This window comes from Uloborus diversus, chromosome 1 (genome assembly GCF_026930045.1).
Source record: "Uloborus diversus isolate 005 chromosome 1, Udiv.v.3.1, whole genome shotgun sequence".
NCBI lineage: Eukaryota > Metazoa > Arthropoda > Arachnida > Araneae > Uloboridae > Uloborus > Uloborus diversus.
In genome coordinates, this window is record NC_072731.1 from 110,846,255 (window position 1) to 110,869,778 (window position 23,524).

The 23,524-nt window shown below is 34.7% G+C and overlaps 1 protein-coding gene across 1 annotated transcript in view; it reads right to left on the bottom strand.

Moving 5' to 3' along the window:
- LOC129231261 (tRNA pseudouridine synthase Pus10-like) overlaps positions 1–23,524 on the bottom strand; it is a 63,524-nt gene that overhangs the window by 35,095 nt on the left and 4,905 nt on the right. The window contains exons 2-5 of the mRNA XM_054865579.1: positions 20,650–20,775; positions 9,048–9,134; positions 4,426–4,460; positions 4,144–4,314 (exon numbers count right to left, since the gene is read on the bottom strand). Coding sequence (XP_054721554.1) covers positions 4,144–4,314; positions 4,426–4,460; positions 9,048–9,134; positions 20,650–20,775 — 419 coding nt within the window. The remainder of the gene's footprint in view (positions 1–4,143; positions 4,315–4,425; positions 4,461–9,047; positions 9,135–20,649; positions 20,776–23,524) is intronic.

Sequence of the window (23,524 nt, forward strand, 5' to 3'; positions counted from 1 at the left end):
CGCCAGATTTAAACTTAATGGAACATATTTGGAGATATCTGGTGGCTAGATGACGAAAATACACCATTGAAACGAAAAGCGAACTAGAAACAGTAAAACTCGTAGTGCGGCTGAACACTTACTCAGAAATTGCACAAAAAAAGAAAGAAAACAATGAAATCCATTCCCAGACATTAAAAAGCTCTTGTTGTTACTGCATGATATTCTACTAAATAATAACTTAGTAAAAAATTAAATTATTTATTAATTTTTTGACATTTTTTCAAAGTGTACAAAGACTTTTGTGAGATAAAATTTCTGGCACTTTTTGGTTTTTGATTTTTAAAAAATTAAGTTTTAATGTTTTATTAAAAATGTTCGTGTAGTTTTGTTAAAAATAGATCATAGATCTTATAATAAAATACCTATTCCGAAATATTAGTTCTAACCAATGGATAAGGGCCTAATTCATTGAAAGTCGTAGGTGTACGAACACTTTTGGGAGTCACTGTATGTGTATTTATCAAATAACAAAAAAGTAATTGAAATTATTTTCAACAGAGTTTTCAAACAATATAATAATTGTTGCAAGAATAACAAGTAATAGTGAAAGAATAGAAGTAATGTAGTTACTCTTAGATAACTAATTGACATATTTATGCAAAACAGATGAAACAATTTGACATCCATTTATAGGGAGCTTTTCTCTAATCAAGAACATAGGTTTTAATGAATTAATACAGCATTTTAACAATAAAAAAATAAAGATATTTACTTAAGTACACAAGTTAACTCTATTTCAAATGATTTCAGTATGTAACAAAAAAATCTTAGATTGCTTTCGTGACAAAGAACTTTGAAATGCAAGAAAAAAAAGCAATTAGTTAATTTCAAAATATATAAAAGAAGAATACAACTTGGTTATAAAATTAAAGAATCACTTAAGTCTGAAGAAAAGAAAACCTTTATAATCTGTGGTGACAACAAATAGTATGACGACAAAAAACAAAGATTTTTTAATTGAAAGTTCGATTTTAGCAATTAAATTAAAAACACGAAGAAGTAATAACTTTTAAGCTTTTATAGTATTAAACAAAAACCAAAGATTTCTTCTTGAAATCATGATTATAGTTCGCTAATTACGTTGAGACAATGAAATAACGGCAAAGGAGCTAAGGCATTAATGAAGGCTTCCTCTTTGCCTGTATGGTTGTTTATTTTACGTAGCATTGAAAGCTTAAAAAGAAATTTCAAGCTAGGTGAAATAAACACCCTAACATACACAGAAGCAATCTTAGGAAGTTCATCCTGTGGTTAATAAGTAAGATTCAATACTTTGACGTTGAGGAAAAAAGATGCACAAATATCCACCTCATTCATTTAACTTTTTTTTTTCGAACAGATAATTAGCGGAAAATGCGTAGGGAGTTACAGTACTTAATTTTGTAAAGCAAAAAAAAAAAAAATTTTTTTTCTTCATAAAATCAATTTTTCCTGATTTTTTGTTATTTTTTCAAAATTCCCTGATATTTCCCTGACTTTTCCCTGATTAATAAAGTTCCCTGACTTTTCCCTGATTTCCCTGATCTGTCACCACCCTGTATAAGAGCCAATGTCAAACAACTGAGTTGATGTTGCGTAAAAAATAATTTACTAAAGAGAATGGACTATTTTGATAAAGACCATGATCTTTTTTCTCTTGATGAAAATTTAATAAAATAACTAATAAGCATTCGAGAGGAAAAATTAAACCAATGAATTTAAGAGGACAAGTATCAATCAAGATGATGCCTAAAGTAGGTTTTATTTCAGTATGTTTAGTAGAAATTTGTTGAAAAGATAGACTTACTGCATGTTTTGAGAATGACCTTGACTATATGCAATCCCAAGAATTGGCAAAATAAACAAATAAATAAAATAAATAAATAAAAATAACTAAATGAAAAATTAAAAATAAAAGATTTCAAGAAAATGAAAATAAAGTACGTTATGTGCAGCAAGGTAGAAATTATACTATAACTGCTTATAATACTGCTTAGTATATTTATTAATGAAGCAAAATTAAGTAATACATTGAGATTCGCCTAAGTTGGCAGACATGGCAAAATAAATGTTCTACTTTTGTCACCTCTTTTGTCAGGAGTCGCTCATCTTTTCTTTTTCTGCCAGCAACAGTTGTTGCAGTGTTACTTATATTCGACCACAGCTTGTCATTATGACACCTGGACATCTCGTCCCATTCCTTAAGTCCTGAAGTTACATCTTATAATGTTAGGTGATTCTGTATTTCATTAGTTTTCAATGCACTTTTTTACTCTGGTTACCACAATATTTTAAACAATTTAGACAAGATCAAATTTTTCTTCATAACTAAAATCCTAAAACATCTGGAAAAGTTTATTGTCAAAATTTCCCACAAGCGATATGAAGACGGTGTTATTAGCTCATGCATGCCACTTCAAGATAGGAGAAGTGGGTACCTAAGTTTCAAAAAAAATTTCAAACAATTAGAGGCACTTTCCCTACTTGTTTGCAAAATATAGGCCATTCCAGGAAATATAGGACATAATATAGCTCTCTGCAGACAGTGGTAATCGTGTCGTGATGAGCTCAAAAATTTGAAAAATATAACCTCGGTAAAATCTTAACATCAATTACACTTATAAATCCTTTTATTTATCATTTGTAGAACATAACAAAAAGAAAAGTTGATGGTACTAGCTCATCTGCATTTCTTCTGAAAAAACAATGATAAAAAGCAAGCAGCTCTGTTTTTTTTCTTTTTTTCCCGTAGGGAATCCTCATTTACAGACATGAATGGGTAGGTTGAACTCATGAAGAATTGTGGATGAAACTTCTGGATCAAGAATCTCAGTATTTTTTCTGGAGCAAAATAACTTTTATAAATCTATATTGTCTGGGAGAAACAGTATCCTAAAGTTTCTTCCAGATCAAAATAGAAAAAAGTTTTTCCTGATAAAAAGCAATTCAATTCATTTTATCAAAAGAATTATGTTGTATCTGTATTAAAATCTCCCCATGCCATTCTAGAAGCCGAGAGGAACAAGGTACTGTATTTTCGGGAGTAAGCGCCGCATCAAAATATATTCTCAAGGAAAAAAATGTTTAATGTAGGCGCCGCACCTGCCATATGTGCCAAACCCTACATTTAAAATCTTAAAAGCACAATTAGTAGTAAAGGAATCTGAAATGAAATGCAAATGAAAGAAATATTTTTAATTATCAAAACTAAGTATACTAGGGAAGAGACATTCGTTGGTTGTCCAGAGCGAGAGATGCAGATCTTCTCTTCAATGCCTCACCAATGTCAAACTCTCTAGCCCAAGTAGTGCAAAAATATCAACTGACATAGAAACGAGATAGGTCGACTTTTGAATATTGAACAATAATGGATAACTTTCTTGAAACATATAAGTTATGTCAGAAGTATATTCTTTAGCCGACTTGATTTAAAAAGCCAATTTTACTGCTTATTTCGACATTTGAAATCAATTAATCATTATTATAAGCATTTTTCTAGTAACATTGTTACTTATATAAAAACCAGAAGCAAAATAAAAAAATTGCAAACATTGAAAAACGTTATTTTATGTTAGGAAAAAATATTGAACCGATATTTTTTAACATGACTGACATACTTTTTCTACGTTAATCATTACGTTGAGCTAACTGCCAGAAGCAGGACGATGTGGTGCCATCTATTGGCAGCATTTTCAACGTTTTTTTAAACTTGGATTTTTTTTTAACTTGAAAAAAAAAAATATCCGCTGCACCCATTATATGGATCGTACCAGCATTTTTTTTTTGCTTTTTTTCTTATATGCGCCGCGGCGCTTATTCCCAAAAATACGGTAGTCATGTTTCAACCCCAGACAGACTGAATGTTTGCTTTCCAAGGAAGAAGATTTGCTTTTGTGATCAGGTGTTGATAAACTTCAAGGGAGCAAAGAGGGAGCATTGAGAGATGCAAAAAATGGAAACTTTAAGACAGGGCCAACCAAAAGTTACCTTAAAGGATAACTGGGCACAGAGACCTCCTTAAACTTTCTGAAGGAAATAACACTCTCAAGACAAGCCTTTTGTTGTGAAAGCCACCCAACCCTAAACATTCAGAACTCCAGGAAAAGGGGGGAAAGAACTCACAGCGGAAGGCATTCCAGGGGCGTATCAAGGTAGGAGATATGGACTGAGATCCGGAAGTTGCTGCCTGGATTGAAGGCGGCTCCAGTGGCCTTCCCCAAGAGGGGACCTGTCACCCACTTCCAAGCATCCTTGGCGGAAGGGATGTCTGTTGCAGACAGCGAATACTCCTCCCTAGAAAGACAGAATGTTTTATTCTGCAAAAACAAAAACACGGTAGGAGGCTGAGGCACTGTTTTAATGACACAGCCCAGCTCTACCAAATGGAAATGCAGATGAACTCACCCAAAGGTTTCTTTCAAGAAAAGGTAAAACAGCATCTGCAACAGAATGTTTATAACTAAACAAAAAATAAATATATAATTAATAATTAATAATTATATTCATTTTCAAGGCACAAAATGCCTTGCTTAATGATTCATTAAGCAAGGCATTCTGTGAAAACAGTGCCTTGAAATAATTTCATCTCCAATTTAAATGATTGCATGATTACTTTATTAAATGTGCAGACTGGGGGGGAAAAAGAAAGAAAGAAAGGGAAAGAAAAGAAAAAAGAAAACTACAACAAAATGCATTTTCAATTGAGTTAATTCTTTAAAAGTAAAAATAATATGAAGCAAAAGGGTCCATGGTTTTTTGTCAGGGTTCAGCTCTGGAAATTTTGAAAAAGAGTTGAGTAAAATTAACCACTTTAACCACAACAGAAATAACATGTTCGAAATTTGAGAAGGATTTTCTCAAAAAAATTTTCTTGATTGATGATGCAAAGCAGAGGAAAGCCAACATAAATTCAATGTTTTTGTAGGGTATCATAATCTTCTAATTTGTTGCTAGTATTACTAATAACAAATATGTTGTTCACTTTTTGTTCCGTGTGAATACTTTTTAAAAAAAATGGCTGCCATTTTTGTGACTGCGGTAGCCAGTGGCTACTAGGGCTGGAAGATGCATTGATGCATCGCCAAAAACCGGTGTGAACCCCACATCGTCAAATCGGTTTAGAATTTTTCTCTAAACTGATGCATCAATACTGCTCAGATGCGCAGACACCGTTCCAGAGTTGTTACGGTTTCAATATCAAAATTTTCCACACTAATGTTAAATAAGCAGTGTGTCAATCCAATCTGACTTAATAATGAAGGTGTGAAGAGTTAGACTTTCATTTCTCCCAAAATATGTAAGAACTGAACATTAGTGTGGTCCTTATTTTTGAAGTTGCAGATATTTTACGCGACGTCCCCTCAATTTGTTCCATTATACAAATAAATGATCCTTGCAAAATTTTAAGTCAATCCATGAATATTAACACGTGCCCCTAGGGCCCCCTTTTTTGAGTTTCGAAGAAAAAAATTGCGGATTTTCTCCTTTTTATGTAAAAATAGTCCAACGTTTTATATTTAAAGTAATTTTGAACCTCAATAGGTGCTGCTACTTCCAGACTGACCATTCTCTCACTTTCATTCTGTAAAATTTAACATGTTTCAGAGGGTACATGTACACCAATGGCCTTGGGTCATGCATACCGTTCTTCTGCGCTTGTTTTAACCAAGCGGCAGGAGAACGTTTCTTCAGACCAAGATAGACACAAGGGATTCTATAGGCCATTAATGAATGGCCTAGGCCGTTAATGAATGATCTTTGACAACAACAAATTGCCTCCTCCAGGCTTTGGGGGTGTTGATTTACAAAATTCCCTATGTATGTAATAGGTGTGGCAAATAGAGTCGCAAGGTTTCAATGCTATAAATATAAGTAATTGCAATTATATTTTAATTCGCTGTTCTTTAGTTATAAACATACCTAAATGCTTATGCAATTTTTAATTTTTAAAGTATAAATTTTGAAAAATCCTCGATTACTCCTAACATAAAAATATACTGTATTTTATATAGCTAAAATATAAATTTAAAAAAATATCCAGATCGGAACAATGTAGAAATCTATAAATTAATTTTCTTCTATTTCAGTACATAATCCTTTAATATCATCAAACTCTTGCGATTCACAAGATTTAGAAACCGAAATGGGTATCTATCCTAACCTGTTGAACTTTAGTTTTCTACAGCTGGTTTACCAGAATGCAAAAAAGCTTGCCAACTATTGATATCATCTCGCCTTTCATCACTCTTAGACAAATGCCATATTAGGGATAAAGATGTTGTTCATTTATTTACAACCTATGTAGATGCAGTAAATTTAAATCCAAATGACCTAGTGATCAATCTTACATTCCTTAATAGAGCAAGAGAAAATCTTCGAGAGGTAAAATTAAATTTCATGAATTTAAATTTAGATTTTGTAATTATTCACTGGGATACAGAGCTGGAAAAAGAACGCCAACAGGATTACCGTGATAGCTTCAGGTCCTAATATTGAACAGCTACTTGGAATTCCTTAGCTATTTCTTCAGTTGTATATGATATCTTAGATGATAGCTCTTTATTGCTAACTGCTCTACCTGTAGTGTTTGATACAACGACTTGCAATACCAACCGTATAAATTGTGCATGTAATTTTTTAGAGCAAGAAACTGAACGGTGATATATTACATTTGGATTGAAATCATCATGCACTTGAAATTGTACTGCAGAGTGTGTCCTTAAAGAAGTTCTTGCCTTTCTTAGTTCTAGATCTGATATTCAATTATTTAAGCGCTTCAAAACTTTGTGGAAAGATCTCCATCATTCAGAACTTATAACATTTCAATCAAGTACACATACCACTTAAATTCTAAAAGACGAAGTTGATGACATATTATTGTTCGTAAAAAGCGGAATCGAGAAAGATTACAGAGAATTCTCGTAACGTGTAATAATATTTCCTGGTGAATTTCCTCCTGCAGGGATATGTTTTCGGCAACCTGGAGCTTATCCCTGAGCCACATGGGTGGCAAAAGGAATTTTTGTTTGAAAATTTTTATATTTAGGAAACAATTTAAATTGACCTTACATGAAAAGAAAGCCCCTTCAAAGCTATTTTACAATTAAATGCTGTATGAAGATATGGTTTTTCGCAGCAACCCAATCGAGGCTCCTTTGAATAATATAATATATCTGAAAAACTAGCAGTGTAAAAAATGACGACAAACATGCAGCAGAAGCAGTGATTGGAAAATTCATAAATCATTTATGGTATTTAGGGGATAAACTAGTAGCTTTGTCGGTAATAAATGAAGGAATTAACTTTGAAGATAGGAAATGACTAGTCCAAAAAAATGCTTGTGATAAGGAAGACGTGTCTGATGACTGTTTAACAAATTTCAGATAACTGTAGATGATTTGGAATACTTTTTTAGTAAAGATCTTCCTCTTTATAGAATCAATTATGAGTCAATAAAACTGTTTGATAAGTTACAAATACTAAAAGATTTTTTCCTATTTGATCCTGATTCATGGCAAAATGAAGGAAGTTATTTAAAGGGAAGAGAGATTGTTAAAATACTGAAAATTGTGAATGATAAAATTGAAAGAGGAGCACAATTAATTGAAGAATTTCACAACTAATTTACCAAATATGAGTCACAAAAACATTTGATTTTACAGACCGTCCAAGACTATTGGAAAAAAATACACACTATCGAGATACATTGAGAAAAGCGTACGATTAAGGAACGTTTCTAAAGCATTTCATTCCTATTCAACGTAAAACCTTTAGATGATATAAAGTAATTAAAAAGATTAATTTTAGTGCTACCTCACTGTAAAAATATTTTTCAAGCCTAGGAGAAATGATGTACTAAATCTGAAGTAAAAACTCGAAGATTTGTGAGAAAATTATCAAAAGTGTTAAAGTTCAATGGCCTAGGGGCACGTGTTGTTATTGACCGATCGAGTTCAAATTTTGCACACGTTACTTTTTATTATAGTGTCACAAAACTAGGGGGCGTCACTTGTTGAATTCCGAAAAAAAAAATTTCCCATATAAATAAGGACCACCCTACTGCACATATGTGCTAGTTATTGACGAAAGATATATTGATGAAGTACGTTTATCATATACAGTCACTTGCCAGAAAAAAAGGATCATTTAATGAGCAACAAAAAATGGTTATATATTTTGGTGTTACATGCAGTGGAGTTCCTAGCACAGGTGTCAAATGGGTCGGTAGCTCCTAGTATCACAGACCCCCCCCCCCCTCTCCCCAAGAAAAAAAGCCTTTAAATGCTTAAATGTAAATACAAAATTTATACAATTGTCAAAAATTACCCATTCCTATTTTTGTCGCCCAACACAAGTTTGGAAGACACATATAAACTGCAAATCCATTTTATGCAAAATTTGCCCTAGACGCCATATGTAACTTTCCCTTCCTCTGCAACATTAAGCACTCTATTTTTGTTAAATTTAATAAAATTTAAGAATTGGAAATTTTTAGAATTGAGGTATTTATTTTTTATAAACTCAGAGATCCTCTGATTGTCATCCAGTGAGGACCCCCCCCCCCCACTGTTGGTTACAAAAAGAACCTTTTTTAATGCAAGAATGTGTGAGCTTTTGAATGGAATGCATGTCTTTGCATCCATTTAGTCACATTTTTTTGCATTGAAAAAGCAGGTAATCTCAAAACTTATCTTCAGTATTTTTCACTAACTTGCGGTTTTAGCACTGCTTTATAATACAAAAGAATTTCTTTCTGGTGCTGGAATCTGTTAATTCTTATGTACTTGACATGATAGGCAATTTTCATACCTTGTATTTATATTGTAAAATTTTAACAAATAAGTTTAAGTTAAAAAAAAAAATCAGAATGAATCCCCACATCCTGATGCATCGCTACATCGCAATGTAATGTTAGCGATGCATCACCATGTAGAAATTCCTACATCGCCCAGCCCTAGTGGCTACTACTAAAAAATCCTAGTCTAAAGCTTTAATCAAAAGATTAATTTCTGGTGGTGTGTACTTACGTCTCTTAAGTCCATGACTACAGGAACGGAGACCTGTAGAACAAAGTCTTGGAAAACATGCCCGCTCGCAGCTATTTCTTCCTGGATCTAGGGAAGAAAATAATACTGTCAATGATGCTTCTACGGAAGATTTCCCTATATGCCTCTAGAATAAAAACAAATGATAACACTCTCATCTCTCCTAAAATTATTGGTTACAATTTAGCATGACAGGAATTTGTATGAATACCAGGCCGAGGACTGCTGATGGCCTTTGAAAAAAGTGAGAAAGGTGACAAATTTGAAAATAAAGGTGACTAAAAGGTGACAAAAAAAGTAACCAAAAGGTGACCAAAAGCAATTTGTTAAGAACTCAAAAAACAGAAAAGGATTATCTCTTTTTACTGACTTATACCAAAATAGCCTGTATGCTTTTTGTAAAGATTTCTACAGTTTCACTTTCAATAGATGTTTTAAGTTTTTTCCATTTTCTTAGTTTCTTCTTCACAATCCTTTCTTTTTTGCTCTTTTTGCTTCTGTTTCAATTCCAAATCCTTTTTCCTTTTACATTCCTCCATGTATGTTGTGTAATTTGCGTGTGCTTGTTGTGCACATTTAATCATTTCTGGACCAATTGGTAAAGAAAGCAAATGAAGATATTCTTTTACAGCGTCTTTAACTATAAGTATGCTGTTATAAAATCTTTCAGTCCTTGCTGTCTTATTTTCACCAAAAAGATGCTTTGAAATGGAAAATAGTCTTTCAATGTCAGCATTACCATGTGATAATGCAAGTGAAGCGTTTATCACCTTAGAAACATTGGGAAACTTTAGAACATTGGAAGTTGATGTAAGAGTGAAGGCTTTCACGGTCAGTGTCAATATTATGAAAGGATTCCAGGCTGTTGTGCCGTGGTCTGAGTGTATATTCTCCAAACGTTTTGGCTGCATCTGCGGCAGCCATCCTCAGTGGTTCCGAGTTCGTAACTTCCAGGGAAGAGACTTCTTGGCAACTGATGCAAGTGTCGAAGTGCTGTCAACATTTATAGGGCATGGGTCCTCTTGGTTCTGGACTGGGATTGGCTGGTGAACGTCTGTCTTCATCGCTTCCTGATTGGAGCTTAGGCTCTCCTTTTCCTGCTCGGGGATTGGCTGCTGGGGATTCAGCTGAAGGTCCGTCCTTGTTTCTGATTGGCTGGAGGTTCTTGTTGTTTTGATCCTTTTCAGTATGGGATGCCAGAGCTTGTTTATCTTTATTCCTTCTTCTTTTTTGTTGAAATTATTTGGATGTTTGAATATCTCGATGGCTTCTCTGTTCAATCTCGCATAATAATGGCAAGTCCTTGAAAGTATTTTTGTCTCTTTGAATTTGATGTCATGATTCCCCTCACTAAAAGTGTGTTCTGCGATTGCTGACTTCTGAGTGTGGCCTAGTCGGCAATTTCTTTGATGTTCTTTGATTCTAGGGTTGACGCTTCTCTTAGTAGTTCCAATATAGGTAGATCCGCAGGAACAGGGAATCTTGTAAACACCTGCGGCGGACAAGGGATCTCTTGCATCTTTCACAGATCGTAATAAGTAGCTGGTTCGGTGGGTGGGTTTGAAAACAGTCTTGATATTGTGGCGTCGTAGAAGTCTTTCGATTCTATCAGTGACGTCCTCAACGTAGGGGAGGTAGGCTGTGGACTTGATCAGATCTTCTTTAAATGACTGTTTTTTTTATTTTGGGGTGGAAGGCTCTTTTGATCTCCTGCTTGATCAAAAGAGCCTTTGACCCAAAATAAAAAAAACAGTCATTTAAAGAAGATCTGATCAAGTCCACAGCCTACCTCCCCTACGTTGAGGACGTCACTGATAGAATCGAAAGACTTCTACGACGCCACAATATCAAGACTGTTTTCAAACCCACCCACCGAACCAGCTACTTATTACGATCTGTGAAAGATGCAAGAGATCCCTTGTCCGCCGCAGGTGTTTACAAGATTCCCTGTTCCTGTGGATCTACCTATATTGGAACTACTAAGAGAAGCGTCAACACTAGAATCAAAGAACATCAAAGAAATTGCCAACTAGGCCACACTCAGAAGTCAGCAGTCGCAGAACACACTTTTAGTGAGGGGAACCATGACATCAAATTCAAAGAGACAAAAATACTTTCAAGGACTTGCCATTATTATGCGAGATTGAACAGAGAAACCATTGAGATATTCAAACATCCAAATAATTTCAACAAAAAAGAAGAAGGAATAAAGATAAACAAGCTCTGGCATCCCATACTGAAAAGGATCAAAACAACAAGAACCTCCAGCCAATCAGAAACAAGGACGGACCTTCAGCTGAATCCCCAGCAGCCAATCCCCGAGCAGGAAAAGGAGAGCCTAAGCTCCAATCAGGAAGCGATGAAGACAGACGTTCACCAGCCAATCCCAGTCCAGAACCAAGAGGACCCATGCCCTATAAATGTTGACAGCACTTCGACACTTGCATCAGTTGCCAAGAAGTCGACCGCCGCACCCAGCCGTGCGGGGGGCCCGCTACCCGGACCCCCCGGGCGGTGGAACCTAAGGCCTACGGCTAAGATGTGGGGTGCTTGCGGAGAAAAGTTGCCAAGAAGTCTCTTCCCTGGAAGTTACGAACTCGGAACCACTGAGGATGGCTGCCGCAGATGCAGCCGAAACGTTTGGAGAATATACACTCAGACCACGGCACAACAGCCCGGAATCCTTTCATAATATTGGAAGTTGAGTCCTTTTTTGAAATGTGCTGCTGCCAGTAGATATCAATGGTTTTGTTTTTGGATCCTTCATCATCTTTTTCCAGCTGCAAAAGTTTCCATTCATCTTGCAACCTATCAAGCGGAACATTAAAAGGCATGATTTTAGTAATCTTTATCAAATCCTTACAGCTTCTAGATTTACTTCTCTCTTTTGGATCCCCAAAAATTTGAAACTTTTTAGTAACCCGTTTGATATGCAACTTTTTTCTATTACATACTTGCATGCAGTCACACAATGCTTTTTAACACTTCTCAAAAACATAACCTTTTCATTTTCTTTCAGTTTTGACAGTTCATCTGTCACCTATCCACTAACAACGAGATCTTCAAGAGGTAGTCTGTTACCAACTGCAAACAGTTTATCCGTGTCTACGTTTGAAAAATCAACTTTCTTTATGACAGAGGCTTTTATATCTCGAGCCGTAAAAGTTTGAACAATGGTCTCTATTTCTTGGTACAATGTGTATCATAGGCGCTTGGCATTGAAAGCGTTTCATGAACTGCATAAACAAATCAGCAGATGAAAAGATAAAATGCAGCTCAGCTTTTATAGAAGGTCTTTTTAAAACATTTGCAATAGCTTTATATCACCTGCATTGCATAGCTGAATTCTTTTTCAAAGGCAAATGTTTAAAAAAATAATACTGAAGAGCATCCCACTGTTACAGTAGTCTGTTTGCTGCAGGTCCAAGAGTAAGCCAATGGGTAGTTGTGTGTTTCAGGAACTTGTGATGAGGTGTATTTAGTTGAGCTTGCACTTCTTCAAAGTCCTCATAACGGGAAGGCCAACCATCAAAATAGCTATAAGTACTAAGAAGAAGTTCAGATGCTTCTTCACCTAAATACTGCAATGCTTTGATATACGCATTATGCATTGTATGAATACTGCAAGTACCAATATTTATTAGGCTTTTTTCTCGTGTCTCAAGGATAATAGTGTCAAACAACCTAAAAACCTTTTTATTAACATAAGGACCATCCAAAGGAAAGCATGAGACATTTATTCATGGATAATTACTCTCGGTAAGTGCTTCACATAGCTTCTCAATCAAAATTTCCCCACCTGCCTTGCCCAAGAAGAAAGTTTTGAGATGCCTTGTTGTGATGCAACATTGGCTTTCAGACCAATATTTTATTGTTCGTTGCAGTTCTTTTTTGTCTTTGACATTGGTAGTTTCATCAAAGCTCAAAGTATAATAGGATAAACATGCTTCTTTTAACATACATTCCCGAAAATAAGGAGGAAGTCCATTTGCAGAAGGGATAGAAAGACTGGTTCTGCTCATAGGGTGCAATTGCAAGCGATAAAAAAATTCCCCGATTTCCCGATAGCATAGCTATTTTTCTGAAACAACAAGGTGGGGGGGGGGCATATTTAAGGCTATTTTTTAAATTAATTTCACTGTTAAAGCTACCATTCAGATACTTTTCAAAGATTTAATTATTTAAAAAAAAATTCCTAAGACGCCTTTCAAACTAGTATGTTATGGCCATCACGAAACTTTCTTCTATATATATATATATATATATATATATATTTTTTTTTTCTGATCCCTCCCCATGCTTGACAAGGAAGCAATGTTCCCAACAAAAACAAAATTACACATGCAAAAACTTGACGACCATCCCCATGTCTGAATTATTGCAAAAGCAAAGCAAAGAGCGAAAATTGAAAGTTATTTTAAAAGCCTTGCTTGAATTAATTACAAATATTTTATTTGTTAACAAACATAAGATGGCAACAGTTAAAAATTTTAAATCATTGAGATAATATTTCCGATCATTTCCATACAATTAAAATCACGAGAAATACGCAGACGACAATCTATTACGATTTATCTTTCTTATTGTTGCATTAATAAAGGTATTTTTATTCGCAAAAAAAAAAAAAAAAAAAAAAAAAAATGAACACCTCTTGGAGCGATTGGCGTCAAAATTGAATCGAAGCCTGTTTACATATGGATTCACATATATTCCAAATTTCAACCAGAACATAGCATTACTTCTTGAGATAGGGCACTCACAATGGAAAAAAAGAACGGGTGATTGCGCTACCCCCTTTTTAGCTGTTGACACCAAAATAAAATCAGCTCTTATACCCACTAAGGGCTACTTGCCGATAAATTTTTCTTTCAATCCGTTCATTATTTCTTGAGATACAGCAGTCACAATTGACGACAAAAAACGTTCTATAGCTCAACCCCCGTTTGAGTTATTGACACCAAAATTGAATCAGCACCTGTTCCTGTTAATGGCAACATATGGACCAAATTTTGTTTGATTCCACCAGTTACTTCCTGAGGAATAGCAAGCACGCGCAACTCAAAAAATGTCAATTGCTCCACCCCCCTTGGAGGAATTCGCGCCAAAAACCAATGGGCACAAGTTCACATAGCGGCACATATGTGTACCAAATTTCGTTCAATTTCATTCGGTAGTTTTTGCTGTAGAGCTGCCACAAAAAACTGGTCACACACAGACGTGACACACATACACACACATACAGGCAGACAGACATTTTCCAAAAATAGTCGAAATGGACTCAGTACACCTCAAAACGTTCGAATAGGTCAAAATTCGAAATTCCAAAATTTGCACGAATCCAATACTTTTTTCTATATATTAGATATAGAAGAAAGTAAAAAGGGGTGAGAAAGGTGACAAAAGTTGCAAAAAGGTGACTAAAAGTAGCCAAATTTTCAAACGGTGCCTAAAGGTGAGAAAGGTGACTGACTCCTCGGCCTGGAACACCCATTGAAGTGGTTTGGGTTGCTAGTATTTACGGGACCCTAAATTTGTCAGAAATACTCCCCTATGTTACACAATGGCAGAGTTAGCCAACAGTTGGCTGTTTTTAAGACTATTTCTTAAGTTACTTTCTTTGTCCTAATGCCTGCAGATTCCATTTTTTATTGCCAAACAAATGAAAAACAATAGTAATTATAAAGTTAATTTTGTCAATAAATTTAACAAACTAATTCCAAGGCTGAACCAAGCATGGATTTGTGGATTTTTGGCATTTGAAACTTTTCAAATGACAGTTTTTTGAAGCTTTCTTTGATTCAACTCAAGTCATCAGTATAAAAACATTTTAAGCTTCCTTTTTTACTTTCTTCCAAATCTAATATATAGGAGAAAGTATTGGCTTCGTGCAAATTTTCAAATTTAAATTTTTGACGGATTTGAATGTTTTGAAATGTGCCGAGTCCACTTTGATCATTTTTGGAAAATGTCAGTCTGTGTGTGACCAGTTTTTGTGGCCGCTTTACAGCAAAAACTACCGCGTGAAATCGAACGAAATTTGACACACATTTAAGCCCTTATGTGAACTTGTGCCCATTGGTTTTTGGAGGAAATTTCTTGAAGGGGGGTGGATCAATGGAATGTTTCTTGAGTCATGAGTGCATGATATTCCCCAGGGAGCAAAGGGGGGAATCAAACAAAATTTGGTCCATATGTTGCCCACAACATGCACAGGAGCTGATTCAGTTTTGGTGTCAATACTTCAAACAGAGGCTGAGCTATAGAACGTTTTTTTGTCGTCAATTGTGACTGCTATATCTCCAGAAATAGTGAACGGAATCAAACAAAAATGTATCGACAAGTAGCCCTTAGAGCTGTAAGAACTGATTCTATTATGGCGCCAATAGCTGAAAACGGGGTGGCGCAATCAAACGTTCCGCTCCTTAACTTGTCATCTTGTGTTTGTTAACAAATAAAGTATTTGAAATTAATTTAAGCAAGGCTTTTAAAGTAACTCTCAATCTTTGCTCCTTGCTTTGCTTTAGCGTTAATTCGTAAATTAGCAGTGGCGCACACAAGGGAGGGGTCCAGGGGGTCCGGACCCCTCCCATAGGTCTTGCTTTTTTTCCCCGATTGATTATGATTCTATGTATTTTGTGCCTAAAATAATTTCAAACAAAAGGTAACAATAATTTCAGTTTTAATAAGTGAAAAAATAAAATCCTCATGTTAAAAGATTTAAAAAAAATATTGAGCACTTTTCCTATAACAAATTGCATATAACAGGCAGAATGATGATTATAAATGAATACACTGTAAAAACCATGTTTTTAGTTTTGTAATAACAGATCACATTAAATGACATTTTATGAACTTCTTTAATCATATGGTGCTTCTGCAACGATGAATTTGCTCTGCTGAATAATTTTTTTAATTATGAGAAAAGTTAATGCGTATATTATTTTGCTTTTTGGTAATGTATTTAAGTATAGATCTTTAATTAATGCTAATTATTTATTCAATAGTTTATTTTTTACTGTTTTTCGTTCTCGAGAAACGAAAAAATCAAGTCAATATGTTTGACGGCGTATTGGGGTATGATATGAGAATGAGGCTTTCGATCTTGGACCCTCCCCTTGCAAAATTCCTACGTGCGCCACTGTAAATTAGGACGGTCGACAAGTTTTTGCGTGTGTAATTCTGTTTTTGTTGGAAATATTGCTTCCTCATTAAGCATGGAGAGGGATCAGAATTCATACTAAAGATATAAAAAAGTTTCGTGATAGCCAAAACATACTACTTTTTCACTATATACTTGTTATAAATTATTCAAGTTTGAGAGTACAAACTTGCAATATTTAGAGTATACAGAGGACGCTCATTATAATGACCCGAACAGATTACGGATATTACGGAAGAAAAAACTAATCTTTCCAAATTTTTAAGAATAAGCGGTTGACAGATGTTTGCAGGGTTGCCACGGAAATTCAAGAATGAAATTCCCTGACATTTCCAGGTTTTCCAGATGGTTTTGAGAAAAATTCCAGGTTATCGATCTCTACCTTCATTTTGCAACATTTATATATACATCTCAAATTTTGATAAAACGTACCACATTTTCAAACTTTACAAACAATGGTTACCAAATTTAATTCACTCAAGCTGAAATAATCAAAAATATGTACTAAGGGTGGTTTAATTTTTTTTTTCTCAGCTCGAGTCCAAGACACCGGTTATCTTTTTTAAACTTACTAATAGTATATTGCTGCAAAAGTTTTAGCTTCTTACTCAAATTTTAAGAGGTTGCTCAATGACCTCTTAATTTAACATTAGCCCTAGAATAGAAAAAGTCACAAATTTAGAAACATTTCATTTCCCCAGTTGTTTTTTTTTTTTTAATGTAAACATTGAGTGGTGTCCTGTTTTCTAGGGGAAACCTTTTTTTTAAGTGTATTTTTGAACTACCCTAATGTACTAACACAAGTGAAGCAAATCACAGTAATAAAGAATTAATGTAAATGTAGCATATCTAATTTTCAATAGCGAGGAGCCACTTCCTTACATCAAGTGAAAGAACTGCGAAATTAACCATTGTGACATCTGTATCACAAAAAATAAAGTTAATTTCTAAAAAAATCTGAACTAAAAACTTATGAAAACCTAAACTTTTTCAATTATTGCCTTCCACCCCTCCAAACCATTGAATTCACAGCGCTTTTAGACTTTGGTCTGTAAAAAAATCATGTATCTTTTGGCTCTACATATTTCCCCTGTTTGTTGCTCATAAAGCAGGGATGCTCCCCCCCCCCCCAAGTTCAATGGTACACCCCCCCCCAATATTTCTGAACACCTTGGCGCTTTTTTTTATTTTTAACCCTCTTTTTTATTTTTTTTAACCTATTTATTTATTTTTAATTACTATTGTTTTGAAAGAAAAGTGTGCTCGTTCTGCAATAAAATACACACACACACACAGATGAAAATAATAAAGTAAAATAAAATAAATAATTTTAATAAAAATACAGTAAAATAAATAATTAAAAAATCCCCCCCCCCCAAAAAAGAAAAAAAAATTTTTTTTGATGGTGCAACTTGCGCCATAATCTCTCTGGGCACCCTGTCATAAAGTTAAATTTTGAGCAATGATCAGAAACTTCTCTGATGTGCAGATTTTTTAAAACCGGATTACTTTTATTTTGAAAGAAAGAAGCGCATTAAAAGTCTTTAAAGATCACTATCAAAATACTAAAAGATTAGCGATACTTCTGTAAAAAATAAACTTTCTGAGTTTAAAATTGTGTAATGAACTAAATTTACAGAACAAAATCGTTCAGAAGAATACGATTTCAGAAAATAATTTAAAGAAATAATACAAAATATGAAAAGATTATTGCAGCTCATTAAGAATTTCAGTCGCACTCGCAGACAAAACAATGTGCTGTGTATCATAACAACTTCAGAATTGCTGACATAAACAAGCAGCGTTTAAACAGAGCCCGCTCAAACTAAGAAGAAAAGAAGTACCTTCTGCGCATGTCCGCCGCCAACTGCTATGGCGCACACCCCAATGGCAGAGAATTGATAAAAAGAACAGCAGGGGGAAGAAGAAAGAAGTATTAAGTGACGTATTAAGCAGAAGAAATCCAGACTGTTGCTCAGCTTTTAGAAGCGAGCTTATTGCTATGGATGAGGGGCTCGGTTCAATTTTGTCTTCTCCCGGCTCTTCAGCCGTTTGGATTCTGTCAGATAGCCGAAGTTCCATCCAGTACCTCTCTAATTGGCATAAAGTGGGTGATGGTACTGGTGTTTCTATTATTAACAAACTGGAGCATATTTCTTCTTTTCGAGAGGTGCATTTTCAGAGGATTCCATCTCACGTTTATGTACATGGTAACGAGATGGCCGATATCTTGGCTAAAAAAGGGACTGGTGAACCATTATATACACCTGATTCCTTGACTTACCTGGAGCTATTTTCTAAGGCTAAAAGAGATGCAAAGTCCTCCTGGACTGTCCCTCCTACCCATAATTGGTACCAGGCGAAGTGCCCGGGAGGTGCATTATCTCTCAAGTGTGGTAGGCGAGGTCAGACGACCATCACTAGGCTCATTAGTGGACACCTAAAATCATTGACTTATTTCAGTGGTAAAAAGACTTTTCCAATCTGTGTGAAGTGTGCCGACCATCAGGTCACCCCCGAACATATACTGAATTGTCTGGGACTTTCAAGATTGGATCTTTTGGCGGATCCAATGTTGGTGTTGGATTTTTTGAGAGTGACGAATTTCATAGACCTGGTTTAGCGCTGCTAAACACCGGAGATTTGCAACAACAACACAACAGAATTGCTGATGTAAACAAGCAGCATTTAAACAGAGCCCGCTCAAACTAGGAAGAAAAGAAGTACCTTCTGTGCATGTCCGCCACCGACTGCTATGGCGCACATGCCAATGGCAGAGAGTTGATAAAAAGAACAGCAGGGGGAAGAAGAAAGAAGGGAATGACAGAACGACGAATGGGAATGGCGGCGAAAAAAAACAAGGCTGAAAGTTTTTTTTTTGACGTCATAGACCGCGGGCTGCGCTAAGAACGATCAAGAACGATCGGAAAATAAAAGAAATTCCCTAGACATTTCCAGAAAATTATGCAATTTTTCATTTTCCCTGACATTCCCCTGATTTTCGGCCATTTTCATTTTCCCTGACAATTCCAGGTTTTCCCAATTTTCCCGGTGCATGGCAACCCTGTGTTTGGTAGTTTGACGTTTGAATCACGTGGTTTTAAAGGGTATGTTTCTACTCGAAGAAGATGAAAATTACGAAGTGGAAATCCTAACAGCTTTGCATCTCTCTAAAACAGCATGGAATGAAGTCTTAGAAAAGACCATCAAGAATTGCTTCCATTATGCTGATTTTAAAAAACAAAAGGAAGCGAAATGTACTGCTGAAGTCATTGGTCAGGAATCCAATTTGAAAATTTCGATGAAGTAGATGAAATGCTTTAAAAAATTTGTAAGAAAATGAAATTGGATGTAGTGTTTAACTTTGATGATTATGCAAAAATAGATTATGATTTAGAATATGTCGAACATCTGTCAGAAGATGAACCGTCTCTTGATATTGTACACAAAATCAATTGATGTATCATGATCAGATGAGGAAGAAGCAGAAATTGAGACCAAAGTTACTAGTATGAAAAATGTTTCAAATGCTCAAGGGACTTTTAAATGTTTCTTTGAAAGGCAAGAAAAACACAATTTATCATCTATAGCTGAAAAGCAGGGCCGGATCTAGGGGAGGGCAGGCGGGGCTACTGCCCCGGGGCCTCCACAACAAACAATGAGGCCCCTACAATAAAATGTTTACAAAATATCCTAACTTTCACGGGTCAGCAAATTTTACGTTTTTTCTCCCCTATAAATTATTATAATAATAATATGAAAAAAATAAATAGCAGTAACTTCAGGATGTATTTACTATTAAAGTGCTGATCGAAAATATCGGATATATACATTTCAAAATATTCGGATATATACAAAAGTATCGGATATTTTCAAAAATATGATGATCTTTTTGAACCCTGAATCCCACTCCTTCGTTGCCCCGGGGCCTCCACACTTCCAAATTCGGCCTTGCTAAAATGGAAAATTATGTTTTGCAAAATTCATGTATGCTAAATAAAAAGGCAAACAACTGTTTCTTATTTTATATTCAGAAAATAAATGATTTGTAAGTATGCAATAATGTGTTTCCTATATCTATCACTTTAAAATCCGAATATTTTGTAACTATTTTGCACCCTTATTTTTTTTTTTTTTAAATTCCTATGATAAAGAATAATTTGATCATTTAACTGAAATCTTTAAAAAATTGCCAATTTTATTGGAGCAGCGAAACATATATGATGTGTGTATATTTTTTAAAAATTCTACTTCTTTTAACAAACGCTCGTTACAAAGACCTTTTTCTGTGGGACGGAGATGGTCGTTATATCGAGTGTCAACTGTATTACAGGTAAGTATCAGTTTTTCTCTCTTAATATGCAACACCTTGGAACAAAAGTGTGATACGTGATATGATAGGACCTTGCTCTGGACAAAACTGACCTGAGTGATCCTCTTGAGACAGCTGTCCTGAAGGAGTCCCAAGCAGGAGGCACAAACCGAAGGCAAGAGACGCTTGGGGGGCGGAGAGCTATTTGATACATCCTCTTCTGAGGGTTGGTGGAATGCCTGTGAAGGGATTTAAAAAAAAAAACCTTTTAAAAAGTCTCATTGAAAACAAGCACTGTCAAATGTAAAAAATGTTCAAAGAATTATTTTTTAAACCTATGTTAGACAAGGCATAACTACATGCAATAAACCAGACCGTCTTTGTTCGGCAGCTGAAAATAATACGGAAAAATATCTATAGGAAATAAATCTTTAGCAGTTTTTTCAACTAACTATGTCAACTCATATCAGAATTAGTTGAGCACAGTGTGTAAGTTAATTAGCCTGCCAGCCTAACTCTATGAAGATGTTTTATGAAGATAGTCCTGTCATGCATTTATCCAAATTTGAAATATCAACAAGACAACAAAATGGGTTTATTGCTGATAAACAATACAGACTGCTCAGGGTTGGATTAAGCCTTTGGTGACCCATATACATATGAAGTGATCAAGGACGAATACAAGGGAAGGTTGATCGCCCTTCCAGCAATTTTTTCCGAATTAAAGTCCTATAACAAAAGTGTAGAGCATCTTTAATGACATTAAGGAAAGGATTGGGGTTTTCAGAATTGAAGTTTCAAAAAGGCAATTTTAGTTGATCTGTTGTGATGTTAGGAGCAGAAGTTTGAATGCTTTCCCAGGGCATTTTAAAAAATCTAAGTCTTCAGGCACAATTGTAGACATCTCAGGTAGCATTAGGGGAAAAAATGGGTTGAGTGACTTCCTCCAGTATGTAAGATAATATTTTCTTGAAGATAAGATAATATTCTAAACATAAAATTTTGCATTTTTCAAGACAATAATCAAGAATTATCTGAAAGGAATAGCACATTTTGCATAATTTTCAACAGTTTGCATTGCATTAAACATCCAATTCCGTTTATGAAAACGCAGGCACTTTAAGAGTCTTGCGTACCAACTCTTGGGAATGAATAAACATGGCGACTACGCCGAAAGTTAAGACATAAATTTTTGAATTTGTTGCAAAAAAAAAAATTTAAAAATAAAAATCCTCACAAGATTACACCTTAGTTGAAAAATGAAAAGTTTTTAGCACTTTTGTATCAAAGTAATGAGGATAAAATGAAATTTTAAATATAAAACTTTTCATTTCTCAAGAAAATTACTTTAAAAAATTTTTAAAAACAAAACAATTTGCTGCACATTTTAAGATATTTTCATTAGTTTGCAGTTAAATAAAACATCCAATTCTGCTTTGTTTTTGCAAACTTATGCACTTAAGCATCTTATCTACTTGGATCTTGTGAATGACTAAATATGGCGACTATACTTCTAGCTGAAATGCTGAAAGCATCCGTCGCCTTTCCAGTCAAACAACGATCTTTGCCAAGTTGTATTTCTTTTTTTTTCTTTTATTTTTTTTTCTTTCTTTCTTTCTTTTTATTCTTTTGTAAAATTCTCTGCAGGTCGCTGAAAAATCTGCGACGCACTAGCAGTTTCTGCTACCGGGGGGTAATATAAATAAGTGAAAAATCTAATTAGTCTTTTGAAACCCATCGATATTTCATTAGATGTACTACAAAGAAATTTCTCAATTATTGTAGATGTAATTAATGAATTTCAAACACTTTTGAAAGCTGATAAACTTAAAATGTATAGCAAGATTTTACGAAAAAGACCCCAGCTCACATTGCGTCAGAAATACATGTGTAAAAGACTTACTAGAGACAAAAACGAAATAGCAAGGAATTGGCTGAATGACATTGATAAAAATCTCTTGATGATGACTGTTACATTTTCTATTGAAATATCTTCATTTCTAGCATCCAACGTATTGTATTTTTCGGAGCCAATCATAAACATAATCTATCACCAGCAGATTGGTGGGAATTGCTGAAGAGATAGAGTAATTCAGAAAGTATTTCCAATTTCGCACGTCAACAATTTTTTTATTGCATAGTTTCATCAGCAAGTACTGAAATTATTTTTTCAAATATAGACACGATACAACGCAAGCTTAGAAACGCGCTACAAACTGGTAACACAAAATGGTAATTGCTAATGAAAGCTAAAATTCTAAGGATAAACAGCTTACTGATGAAGCATTTTACAATTATTAAATATTTTTCAATCTATGTACATTGAATCATATTAAAATTTCAGTGCGGCTGTTATCCATGGCTGTATTTTTTTTTTTTTTTTTTCAATGTCACTCTATAGTGAAGTATTTGTACATTGCATGTTTTTATGGATAGGTTAATGTCATACAAGTTAGGAAAAAACTACTACTTTAGTATGCTTGTGAGCACTAAGAGCAGTTTACCGGAAGAGGCTATAATAAGCAAGGAAGTAAATAGCTTTAAAAGGGCCATTAACCTTCATTAAGGATTAATAAATTAACTAAGAACAGCCTAGCTGGGCCCAGAGCCTGTTGCTGATCATCACATTTGTATTTGTATTACAAGAACAAATTTCCTTTCCTGGTTAACATTTTCTTTACCAAAATCATTTTTTTTAATGGTTTCTAATGTTTTGAGACTGTGACCTTTTAAAACTTAACATTTCTACTTTTTAATTTTATAAATACATTTATTGTGCACAATAAACCTCCCATGTCATAGTTAAATATCTTAAAATTTACTGCCGATCATATGTGAATTTAGGCAGTGAATTCTGGGGGCGCAACAATACTGGGGGTCTGGGAAGTATTCCCGAGGCCAAACAGGGGATCCAAGGGCTTTGCTTCAAAAATTTTTAAAATGTACCTTAACTGATCTTTAGTTGATTTCAGAGCAGATTATATACAC